General features: G+C 58.5%; 1 protein-coding gene across 1 annotated transcript in view; it reads right to left on the reverse strand.

Moving 5' to 3' along the window:
- Positions 1-1,338: 1,338 nt before the first annotated feature.
- Positions 1,339-12,950, reverse strand: part of TMEM104 (transmembrane protein 104) — a 62,212-nt gene continuing 50,600 nt past the window's right edge. Inside the window, exon 11 of the mRNA XM_006886382.1 lies at positions 1,339-2,099. Within this exon, the coding sequence (XP_006886444.1) occupies positions 1,339-2,099 (761 nt within the window). The remainder of the gene's footprint in view (positions 2,100-12,950) is intronic.

Genomic DNA, 12,950 nt, shown 5'->3' on the forward strand with positions numbered 1-12,950 from the left:
GGGTGCTGCCTACGGGCCCCCAGCAGGCTTCATTCTAAGGCAAGCATATGTCCCTGTCCTCCCCCAGGCCCTCAGCCCCCTGTGGCCCAGGAGACCACGGCATGGCCATTCATTTGACTGTAGCTTTGACAATGAGCTGCAGGGTGAGGCCGAGTTCCCTAACAAGACCGAGCAAGGCACTGGAATTAAAGGAAGGCGGTGGGGACACGCTTGAGAGGCAGCTGCAGGCTCCAGACCAGAGGGGCCAGGCCCAAGGCTGGGGCAGCAGGGGCCGCAAGGGCCGCAGGTCCTCAAGCAGGAGAAGGCACATTGAAAATGCGGTCAGTTGGGAGTCACCTGTGTGTATGGCCACTGGCCAAGCAGTTAATATACGACTGAAGGAGGTGGGTAGCCTCAGGCAGGGAGGTGGGGCCCAGCCTTCCTTGCAGGGGCAAGTGGGGCACCCAGCACCCATGGCTGACTCTCTTGGAGCCCCTTCATTTCTGAGAAGGGGCGGGGAAGCCAAGCAGAGAGCTGCCTGAAGGTATGATGTCCCGAGGTGGGGACCTGGGACCCTCTTGTCGTCACATGCCCACTGGGGGTCTGGAGGACTAGAAGGATCTCTCCTGTGGCAGCCTCCCATCCTGTGCGAGTCATGCCTCACTGGGTGCCAGGGTGGGGGACCTGGAGCTCTGCCCCAGGATGGACGGGAGGACGCTCTACACGGTAGGAAGAAGCCCACAGGGCCCGAGGGCTCCTTGCGGGAGCACAGCTCATGGGAATCCCAGCTCCAGGGCTGCTTGGAGCCCCGACAAAAGCTGTGCCACAGTGATGCCCTCCTGGCAACTCTGGCCGGGGGAGCCCGGTGCCAATTAGCACTTCTGCGCTTGTCACTGGCAGCCAGGCCTGCCCCCAGGAGAAGGACTTAGCAAGTTCCAGGCCTGGCCAAGAGCTGAGCTTGCCCTTCACAACAGCCCCATGAGGAGCCTCCTCTCCAGACAGTGATTTGAGGGGTGCTGAGATGGCAGAGGTGGGGTCCCTTGTGAATGAGCAGCAGAGTCAGCACTATGCCCCCACCTCTGTAAGGGCGGGATGGGCATGTGCGGGAAGCAGAGGTGACGATTCCAGTGGCGAGTCCCAGGCGCAGCCCCAGACCATCTGTGGGGACACTGCTCGGCAGGTAAGACGGGGTGCAGGCGGTGTGAAACCCCGGTGTGGGGCGGACCCCGACCCCTTCACGCACCCGCCTCCTCTGTTCACACGAAGGTCTAGGCGGGAGTCGGTTCTTGGCTCTGCGGTGGAGGCCAGGTGAGGCGGCCATCACGTCTGCCACCACGGATTGTCAGTGTGGTCCTGTCCTCAGAGCTTGGTCTCGCTGAGGATGATGTTGGCTGTGACGAAGAGGAGGCAGGAGAAAGCCCAGAGCAGCACGAAGCCCACCCAGAAGGTGTGGCGGAAGGGGGATCTGTGCTTGTTGACGGCGCCAGGGCCGAAGTCCAGCTCGGCGTGCTTACGGCACAGGTACACCAGGAAGGCGGGGATGATGTACTGGATGCCGGTGCCCGCATAGGCCCCCGTGATGCCCACCAGGGACTCCAGGTCGTGCGTGCAGAAGGCCACCAGCACGGGGGGCAGCAGCGTGATGGTGGGGAAGACCACGCGGTCCACCACCCAGGGGTACGTGCCCCCCTCGCGGTGGAAGAGCGTCTTCCAGTTGTTCCGCAGGGTCACGGCGATGATGGGGAAGTTGGTGCTGATGGTGAAGACCGGGAAGAGGCCCAGGAAGAGGCGCACGGCGGCCTGGCTCACCACGTCGCAGTGTGCGAAGGTCAGGGTGTACATGTCCAGCAGGCGGTCGCTGCGGAAGCAGAAGATGGCTGTGAAGGACAGCAGCCCATAGAAGGCCAGGACCAGCACGTAGTCCAGGAGGACCAGCCGCGTGAGGTGGCGCTTGGAGGACACGGGGGTGAGGAGGGACGGCAGCGAGTGCTGGCACATGAAGGAGTAGACGCATACACCGAACAGGTTCCGGATCCCTGCCAGGTCGGCCAGCGGTGGGTGGCCCTCGCCCTTCCCGTGACCGATGCGGATCAGGGCCAGCACGATCATGATGGCAAAGGCTGCAAGGACAGAGAGGGGTCAGCCAGGATGCCTGGGGGGACAGCGAGAGGCGGGGGGTCATCCAGGACGCCTGGGGGGACAGCGAGAGGCGGGGGGGTCATCCAGGACGGCTGGGGGGACAGCGAGGTGCGGGGGGGGGGTCAACCAGGGCACCTGGGAGAACAGTGAGGGGTGGGGTGGTCAACCAGGGCACCTGGGGGGAGGGGCAGGAGGGGAGCCCAGGTAACTTGGGGAGGAGGCGGTGGGGAGACTATGCCTTGAGGGTCTCTGCATTCTGCAAACACACACACACACACACACACACACACACACACGGGAGCACTGGGATCATCAGTTCTGTTGTCATCTCCAAGTTTATACAAACTAGTTTTGGGTAACCACCAAGTTTATACAAAGTAGCAACGGCGCAGGACAGGGCACAGTTCGGAGCTGTCTGCACAGCCACCACGAGTTGTGGTTGACTTGGTGGCATTAACAGCAGCAGCACCTCCAGACCTGCGGGAGAGGGAAGAGGAGGGCTGGTGCCACCCTGACTGCAGGGGCTCTGGGGGGTTCTGGGGTGGGCATGGGGTAGGAGAAGGCCTGCCCTGCCCCTCTCCTGGTTCTGGCAATGCCGGTCACAGCCACCTCCTAGATTGATCACCTGTCCTCATGAGACAGCTGTTCCAAAAACCCATTAGGTCTGATAATCAATCGTATGAAATGAGGATGACAGGCCGTGAGTGACAGAGTGAGGACGCATGACAGGGCACAGGGTGTAAACATGGGCCTGTGCCCAGGATGCGGCCCCTTGCTGACGGCTGGCTGCCCACCACGCTGCCAGTGGGGACCACAGTGGACATGGAGGTGGGACAAGGTGGGTGCTCCCCAGCCAGTGGAGACCAGAAGGCCAGGACCTCACCAGCTGTCAGAGGGGGAGCTGCCCTAGCCGGCAGGGCTCAGTCCTCCCCTGACCCACTCAGGGGAGGCTCAGAGGCCACAGCACCGCGTCCGCACCGGAAGTCACGCTCCAGAGGGTGAGAAGTGCCTAGAGGAGCAGAAGCCTGCGAGGAGGGAGGGGAGGCCTGGCACCCCGTCACATGAGGAGTGGCTGTCGGCTTCCGAGGCTCAGCTGCAAGGTGACGAGGGGTCAGGAGACTTGGCGAACATCTCAAGTGACAGTCCACAGGAAGGAAGGGCACTTGTCCCGGGTAGCCTGCGAGGATCAGCTGTGACCACTCATCCTCCTGTCACTCATTCAACCATGATGTCCCCAGTGTCCCTGTGGGCCGGACACTCAGCAGGGCGCTTGGCCTCTGACCTTCGGAAGCCTCCAGTCCAGGAGGACGTCTCGGGACAGATGACCAGTGAACAAAGCGCTGGTTGTGGAATGGATGGAGAGAACCCTATCTCAGTGACCAGGTGCTCTGGGGGAATATGCAAGTCTGAATTGTCTGACCTGTTGGGGGTCTGCCTCAGACCTCAGCCCAGGTCCCCTCTCTTGACTTGCCACCTGCCCTAATGGACACGGGGGCGTGGAGACGTTGGCAGGAGAAAGGGACACTGCACTAAGCCTTCCACAAAAGCTGAAGGGCAGACAGGCCTAAGTCCGGGCAGCGGGGCCTTGGGCCTCAGGGTGTGCACGGACAATCTGAAGAAGGCATGGCCGGAAAGGGCTTCTCTGCACCCTGGCAGCTGTGGGCCGGAAGTCCTGCCCCAGACAGCTGAGGCCAGCGGGAAGGCAGACACACAGGAGGGGCACATGTCTGCTCAGGTGACCACATGCCACACAGTCACCATTCCTGACCCAAGGAGGCCTCTGCAGGCCAAGGGGAACCACCTAGTTCTTCCTCCAACCCTCCTGAGGTCTGGTCGGCGACCAGCAGTCAGAAGTCCCACTGTGGTGATGTACCTGACAGGACTGCCCCACAGGGAGCTGGCCCTTGACTCTGACCTCTGCACACGGTCCCAGGTGACACCCGAGGCCCCAGTTCCGGGGCTGCCCTATCAGACCAGGGGGCCTCAGTGTACAGCTCGGGCAGGCGGGCATGGTGGAGGCCCATTCATCACGGCAGCTGTCGGGACGGCGCACTCCCTTCTCCAAGCAGAGAATCAACGCGCCAGAGGTGATGATAATAGATGAGGAGTGGCCCACACGGCTCGGGTGTTAGAGCGCCAGGCGGGGCACGAGTGGACATCGCACTGGCCTCCCAGACAGGCATGGGGCGTGAGAGGCTGAGGGGGCAACGCCAGCCTGAGCTGGGATCCCTGACGACCAGGCACCTTTCTGGCTCAAAAGCAGGAACAGGTGACCAAGTGTGACAGGACAGCACTTGGCAGGTCGGCAGTGGTCTGGGAAGTGCCAGGTGGGGCAGCCACTTCTTCCAAGCTCCCACCTTGGACCAGGTTCAATTCCCAGTGCTGAGATGGGGACGTTCTGGGCTGGGCTGCGCCCTGACCCAGTGTGCCCGGTGTTCTTCTAAGACTGGACGCACTGAGGAGAAGGGTGGGTGAAGACAGGCCAGAGCAGTGACAGGCTGAAGATCCAGGAGAGACAGCGAGGAAGTACCCTCTGTGCGAACCTTCAGGGAGGGCAGGCCCGGCCAAGACCTTGACTGTGGACTCCTGGCCTCTCAGTCTGTGACACTGTTACCACAGGAGAGGACGCTCACACAGGGACGGAGTGCCATGTGGGTGCACACCTACGTGCTGGTCACTGAACGGAGGCTGCTGAGTCCACCCAGGAGAAGAAAGCCGCTGGAACGCTGTGGGGCCCAGCTCTGCAGACACACACAGGGTCACCTCACACAGGGTGCTGGAGTGAACTTGTGGTGACTGGATTTACAAACTCTTGGTGCCTTTAAAATGGCGGTGGTGGGACACCTTCTCCCTAGGATGAAAAGTGCACAGAGGGGCCTGGGCAGAGCCTGGCCCACGGAAATGGCTCAAGGCTGGGGAATTTCACTGTCACGGAAGCCTGTACTCCCCCCTCTGAAAGTGCAGGTCCCAGGCAGGAGAAGCAATGCCCGTCTTGAGCTCTGAGCTAATTCTTCTTTCGTCCTAAGAAGGGTCGTGGGGATCACACCCACGCTGATTTCACCTCCACAGGCGAGCAGAGCTGCTGTCCCCAATCTTTCTAAGAGCATCTGCTCAGGAGCCTCAGTCTAGGCTAATCCCCAGGTGCAGGGGCGAGGAAGACTGCTCAGACCTGCTGCCCGCCAGCACCCCTGCTGCTTTCCAGGGGACCCTGGTGAGGGGGGGGTCTCTCCTCTGGGAGGGGAGTGTCCCTGCTTGGCACAGTCTATTACTTGAGTGCAGGGTGGGCGAGTGCTTCCTGCACTCCCTGGGCAGACAGACGTATCCAGTCTCTGGCTGGGTGGACAAAGCACGTGGCCCCCCACGCGCACCCCACACCCTGGCCTTGGCTTTATCACACGCCGGAAAGATGTCTGGCACGTGTTGGCTTCCCTATGTGCACTAACAACAGGAGCCGAGCGCTGCTGAGAGGAGGGAACTGAGAGCTGATCTCTCTCCTCGGGCTGGGCCAGCCTTGTGGCTTCTGGGGGATGTGAGCTCTGACCACCATCATCACGGAAGCAGAAGACAGGGGTATCAAACAGCCGACTCTCCAGGCCTGAGCTTGCACCCGGTAGTTAAGCACCTGCAGTTACAGGCTTTGCCCCGAAGCGCTCAGCAGAGCCTTTCTGCAGGGTTCACGGGGCAGGCCGTGCTCTGGGGTCTCCGTCGCAGTCAGGTCCTAAGGGTGGAGTCAAGGGTTCTGGTCTTGCCTCTCATCCTTCATCGTCTCCACACACTCAGGAGCAGCGTGAGGGCCTCGCAGGGCGTAGGCTCCGATCTTTTCACCCTGAAGCTGTCAGACGGGCTGTAATCACGTGGCCCGCCGATGCCAAAGCCCTGGAATCTGGCGGATGAATCTCCTTCCTGGAGAAACGCAGACACTGTCACCCTGTCCCACAGGCAGCTGGGAGAGGCAGAGAGGACAGAAGACAGTGTGGAAGAAAAGGACAGGCTGCATGGGGACAAGGGCGTCTGGCTCCCTGGTGTGAACGCAGACTCAGAGCTCCGAGTTCCTGCGGGCGGTGCTGCTGGCTCCGTGGGCGTGACATCACTGCCAGGCTGGGGGGAGCAGCCCCCATCTGAAGGCCGGTTCTGGGCCGAGACCCCAGCTGTAACCATCACCCACGACCCGAGATATCTGGGAATTACTGCCCCAGTCTTGTTGGGGGGAGGGGTCAGCAACGCCATGAGATATTCTTGGTGACGCAGGTTTTGACGGCTGGGTCAGCTCCTAATTCAGCCGCCTGCTGCCGGGGGCTGCGGGTGACACAGTGGCTCAGGGAAGGGTGGCCTTTGCTGAGGGTCAGGCCAGGGTCACACACAGGCTCTAATGCTGATGTAAGGTGTGGTTCAGCAGCATGTGGTCACCTTCCCACGGTCTTAAGTGTCTACACCGCCCTCTGGGGGGGCCTCTCACAGACACGGGTCCCTCCCTACCTCCAAAGCATTTCAGAAAGCCTAGAATGCAACCAAGACTAAGAGAGACACACAGAAAGGCTTTTCCGGACCTCCCTCCCCCCCAGCATGGCGGGGTACACTGGACGCTGTCCACTTGACAGCCCTCTCTTGGGGCTGCTCAGAGGGTGGGCAGGGAGGCCGTGGAGAAGACGGAGCACACAGCACAGGCTGGCTGACCACAGGGCAAGGGACATGCGGTTACTGCTGCGGAGCCAAGAGTGTCCCCCGAACAGCTGCGTGGCTGACCGGAGCCCGGCCCTGTGAAGGCAGTTTTGCTTGGAAAGGGGTTTTCTTCTGTTCTCAGCCATCATCCTACTGCAGTTGGGTGGGTCCTCGTAAGAGCGGGTCCTTGTTGAAGGGGACACACGCCAGGGAAGAGGGAGCCGTGTGAGGGCGGGGGAAGGTGTACCGGAAGCAGAGAGGAGATGCCAAGGATTGCCAGCAGCTTGGCGGCGCCCTTGTCACTAAGTGCTAAGCTGCCAGTGGAAAGGTGGGCAGTTTGAACCCACCTGGCAACTCTGTAGGTGAGAGAGACCTGGTGCTCTGGCCCCGCAAAGATCACAGCCGAGGGGACCTGTCGGCATCGACCCAGCAGCCCTAACGACCACAGAGTCTCTACCTGGCAGCTAACACACACCCTGGAGGTTCAGGTCTGCCCGGAGCTGCCTCGGAAGAAAGACCTGGTCATTTGGTCCCCTGAGGATCACAGCCTGGAAAACGCTATGAGGTGATTCTCCTGCCACATGCCATGAGCCTCCGCCAGCAACAGAGACCAGGAGAGGATGTGGGACGGCACTTCTCCTAAGGCCCTCAATCAGCACAGCCAAGACGCTGCCTTAGAGTTCCAGCCCCCGAATTGTGAAAGAATAAATTTCTGTCCCTGAAAGCTACCCCCTTGGGTACTGAACCACAGCAGCCCCAGGTGGACCACAGATGCTAGAAAGGGCTTTCTTCTCGGGGATCCTCCCTGGACATCTAATCAGTGCCAGTTCCATGAAGGGCATCACAGGGAGTGGCTCTGGAGTTCCAACTAGAAGCTGGCTGGTCAAATCAACAGGACATGGAGTGGGACCTGAGGGAAACAGGTGACTGAGACATTCAGACCCCTGGGCCATGGTGGGTGACAGGTCAGGGCAGTCCTGTCAAGCAGGCTGCGCTGGAAGACACCCTGGGGTCTTTGGGGGGCAGTCAGCCAGGTGGCTGCTGCCAATTCTGGGGACAGGGGGAAACGGGGACCCTTCCCCTTCTCAGGCTATGGCTTGATCTGGGGACTTGCCGCCTCTGGTGGCCCTGCCAGGCCCCCTCCCCTGCTAGCTCCACCTGGACGACAAAGCTGGACCACTTGTGTGCTGAGGAACTTCCTCCAGGCGGCTCAAGTTCACCGAGACCACGAGTGGAGGACGGCGGCGGCTGACCCACTTTGAGAGGAAGGGAGACAGGAACCAAGCTCGCGGTGTCTGCTCTGAATACACAATCAGACGGAGGGAGCCCTGCAGGTCCCCGACAACCCAGACCCGAGGAGGCCGCAGGGCTCAGAGCAGCCTTTATTAGAAAGAACTGTTTCTTAATAACGCCGGCGGAGCCCAAGCCGGGCCAGCTGTTCATGTCTTCGGCGTGAGCGAGGCAACAGCAGGCATTTGCCCGGCAGGTCGTGAAAGCCACGTGACAGAGCCGCTGGCCCTGCCAGCCCAGCTCCCTGCGGCCCGAGGGACAGGCTCGAAAGCCACTGCTGCTGGGCGTGGGGGAGTGGGGCCAGAACTTCTAGCTGCATCTTTTCCAAGCGCCCCTCCTGCCTGGCGTGCCCCATCTAGTGCTGACAGAGCTGGCATTTAAGACGCCCCAACCTCGCTGTGAGAAGGGGCTGCTTCTCACATCCACGGCTCAGCACCTCCTTGACAGCAGTGGGGTGCTCGCTGGGTGGGGTTCATGGGGACCGGAGCTAGGTCACGGCAGAGTCAACAGTGACATTAAGACCTACACGGAGACACGCGCACGGCTTCCTCTGGAGGGCTGAGCTCACCTCCTGGGCTGTGGCCAGTCCACGGGGGGCTCTCAGAGGTCACTTGGGGGATGCGGCAGCAGGACAGCGGGATGATGGTGACAGGGCCACTTGCCGCGAGCCTGTGGACACTGACGCGTCCCTGGCACCACGATGCCGTCCCCCACTTCCTGTGTGTCTTCACGCTCACCCAGCTGAGATGTGACTTTCCAATGTCCATTCCACAGATGCAGGGACAGCTAGGGCCTTGGCTCTCATGGATGGGACCGAAGGCAAGTGACTCAAGGAGGGATCTGCCCGACGAGCCTGGTGGATCTCGCTCGGTGAGGACGTCAAGAGATGCGGTCGAGCCGAGGCACCTGCTGGGGTGCAGGACAGCTAGCCTGTCTGCTGGGCTCTGAATGACATCTCACTGCTGGTGACAGCCCCTTTTCAGTGTGGACAGAGGAACTTGCGATCCAGGTGCCCCCAGTGGGCCAGGCTGTTTGCCCAACAACTTCCTTGGGGAGCAAATAAAGGCATCAATCTTGGTTTTCATTTCTACCCAGGATCTGCCATTTTTTTTTCAAATATCTAATATTTATTAATAAGTTAATATGCTTGAAGGCATTTTTCTGACGTCAATTCCTCCCCATTACCCACAGACTCTGACCACACACAGAGGCAGTCAGTCCGCACCACCCCTGCAGTAGAATTTCAAAACTGAGCATTAGACAGTATGTTTATAAGTGTTAGCATAGTTGCAAATATATCAGATGAGTTCTTACAACTTCAGTCATTTTTAATTAAAGTAATTTAATGATGTAGTAAACCCCCTAAGGCCAAGGTCCTGAGGACAGATGGGGCCTATTTGACTATGTGTGTATAAAACACAAGATTCCTTTTAAAGAAAAGCTGGGCAGATTCTCTATGGAAAAAGTGCCACTTCTGACTTTTCCAGGTGTAGCAATATATTCCAGAACGAGCAAGCTATAACTGTTAACAACTTCAATCTCTTCTCCATCTATCATGGTGCTGCCAATTGGCCCAGTGTGAGAATCTTCGTCTTCTTGATGTTGAGCTTCAATCTATGTTGAAGATTACAGTCCTTGACCTTTTGTAGCAAGTGCTTCAGGTCTTCTTCACTTTCAGCACCAAGGTTGCGTCGACGTCATCTGTATAACGTAGGTTGTTGATGAGTCTTCCTCTAATCCTTCTGCCACATTCCTCCTCATAAAGTCCAGCCTCCCAAATGATCCAAAATGATCACATGAGATACAGCTCCCTTAATTAAAACTGGCTTCTGGCCTTGCAACCATTTATAAAAGGTGTGATTATGGCAGAGGCTTGACCACATGGTTGCGGATTGTATGATTTTTCACCTGGACACCATGAAGAATGCTTGATTCTGTGCTTCTCTTCTGCTAATATGCTCTGGGCTGGACCAAGCCATCATGATCTGTTATTTAAAGGTAGCTGACCAATGAAGCCACAAGAGAATTTGAACTTCATCTTTTGTTAGTGAATGGATTGTTCTGCCATTTTTTTTTGAGCAAGCAGCTACCGGCAGAGGCCATTTAACCCATTGAACCCCACTTTCTCAGTACAAGGGGGCTTCTGAGGCTGGAGGGCAGGGTGAACACTTTTGGGGGTACTGGCTGAAGGCTTCTCGGCAGCATCTGAACTCCAGGGACCCTGCTCTGTGGGCTGGGCAGGGGGAGTGGGAAGAGGGAGACTTGTAATCTTCCCAGCCGCATTTCAACAGATGGCAGAACAAATTTCTAATTAAGCACAAGAAAGTTTCCGGCTCAGCACATTTATTTATGATTTTCCGGCTTCTTTGGTGCTCATTTTTCCTCTTTGTCTTCCTGGAGACCCAGCCAGCTTGCTGCCACCCTGAGCCCCCCGCATGGCTCCCCGGGAAGGCGGGCTCCCTCTCTGGCAGAGGGGACCATGGGCAAGGAGTGGGGTGGTGGTGGGCACACAGCCACTCAGCTGCATCTCGAAGGTGGCGCCCCAAGAACTGACAGCTTGGCATGGCCTGGGCTTTCAGGCTCACTGCTCTTTTAACAGTTCTAAAAAAACTGCCGGGGTGGGGGGGGAGCTTGGTGTAGAGAAAACGCTCCCTCAGTGGGACCCAGCCCGTTCCTAGATGGTCATTCAGTCCAGCAGGCAGGACGCGCTCTTCCGGCAGGGCTGTTCCTGGGGGGGGTGGGGTGGCAGTTACACGGGACTGTAAACTCTGTTCCCTGCTCCTTGGGCTGTGCTGCTGGCTGGCTTCCTGCTGCCCTCGGCTGTCCAGACTCACCGTGACGCATGCACAACAGAACGAGGTACCGCCTGGCCCTGACCGTCATCAGGAGGGCCAGGTCCACTGTGTGGTCACTGTGTGTTCCTTCCAGCTCAGCGACACGCCTTCCAGAATAATCGGACAATATCAACCTTCCTCTGTGACCCAGCTAGGGTTTTCGCTGACTGACTTTGGAAGAACAGCTGTTAGGCCTGATTCTTCCAGCCAGTCTTACTCTGGGCGCTCTATGGAAACCTGTCTGCTGGGCCTTGTGATGCCCATGCCAGGGCAGAGCCTCCAGCATCAGAGCAACACACAAGCTTCGCATTACGACAGACTGACAGGCTGGTGGTCGTCTCAAGTCTAGTTTCTCCTAAGATAAAAAATAAGATCAGTTCAAAGAACAAGAAGCCCAGTAGCATCGCAGCATCATGGCACACACAAGCCAGCAGTCTGACAGAAAGAAAGACGGTGGCGAGGGCCACCAGGACGAGGGGACACCTGCCACCTGACCAGCCACGGCCGGCTGGAAGTGGAACCTGGGCTGGGCTGCTTCTAGAGCTCACATAACTGCGCCAGTTGTCTTTCTCCAAGAAGGCCCAGGGTCAGAGGCCCAAGGTCTGAATCCACAAGGACAAAATGACCTCCAGGCTCTGTCACCTGGAGCCCCCTGGGAGAGGTGACTGATGTTTGATTATCTCCTGGATCACAAGGAGACAAAAGGCAAAGAGGCTCAAAGACAATGCTGTCAGGACAACATCACTACCAGAAGCATGTGTGCAGGTGACCTTCTAAGCGGGGCTCTGCTGTCAAGTCCCCTGAGGCCCCCGGTGCTGTGGGGCGGCCAGGCACCTCTGAGCCGGTGGAGAGAAGACCCAGTAAAGGAAGAGGCTGTGGGCTGCAGCCCCTGAACTAACTGGCAGCCGCCTGCTCCGGAGAAAGCAGAGGAAGAGACGTGATGGCCGTCAGAGTGGACAGGGCAGCCTGCCACGGTGAGAAAGAGCAGTCTATTGCAGGCCAGCAGCCGATTCCACTGGGAGCCAGTCCTGGGAGGAGGATGGGGCAGAATCCCGGGGGGGGGTCCCCGCGCGCCAGGTGGGAGTGGGATCGGCCCCATTGTTCTGCGAATGTCTAGTCTCCCGCACGGAGACCATCCCTCTTCATTTACCGCCTGCAGTCTCTTCTCCCTCTTACAATCTTTGCCTCGTAATGAATGGATTGCTCACCAGACACAGAGCGGAACCGTGAGCTGCACAAGCCGGGGGCGACGCGGAAGCCATTAACCATCATTATCCGGGTGGCTGTCCCCTCGGGGGCTGACATGGGAATCCATCACTTCTGCAAGGGCAGGAGTGTCCCCTCGCCTCTCCCCACCCAGATCCTGCCGCCCTGGAGAGGGCAGGCGGCAGCCTGGCTTCCTCGTCAGGAGACTCCCACCCTGTAAATGCAGCAGATGAAGGACTGTCCCTGTGAATCTCCGCAGGGCTCGAGGGGCTGGGGCAGCAGGACAGGCCAGAGGACCGAGAAGCGAGGCCATTTTCCTGGAAATCATCAGGCCCTCAAACATTTCACATGAGTGGACAGACAGCAGAAGGGGAGGCATCCGTGTCAGCTCCCTGACTGTAGACACACAACCTCCCAGCTCTGGGGGTCTCCATTCCCTCCATTCCAACACTCAGTCCTTGTAATCTATGGAGTGAACTCCCACTTATCCCAATTGCCACAGGACTTGAACTTGGGGCTCTGGGACTCATGAAGGACATATACCCAGTTCCCACAGGTGTGCATGTTATCAGGCCAACTGAGGGTGATGGAAATCCCAGCAGCCTGTGTTGTCTAGAGAAGAGCCTGAAGGTGTCAAGGACGTAATTTAACTCGGATCTACAATCTACACTCACAGAAGCAGCAGTCAGAGACTCACACGCCCTATCGCTCTAGGCAAGTCTGCTGCAAAGGCCTCTTTAAGACATTAAAAAACAACAGTGTCACCTTGAGGACCCAGGCGCCTGACCCATGGACTTTTCAATCGCCTGATATGCATGCAAAACTGGACAATGAATAAAGAAG

The sequence above is a fragment of the Elephantulus edwardii genome, unplaced genomic scaffold (assembly GCF_000299155.1).
Source record: "Elephantulus edwardii isolate Elephantulus edwardi_28Jun2011 unplaced genomic scaffold, EleEdw1.0 scaffold00048, whole genome shotgun sequence".
Taxonomy (NCBI): Eukaryota; Metazoa; Chordata; class Mammalia; order Macroscelidea; family Macroscelididae; genus Elephantulus; species Elephantulus edwardii.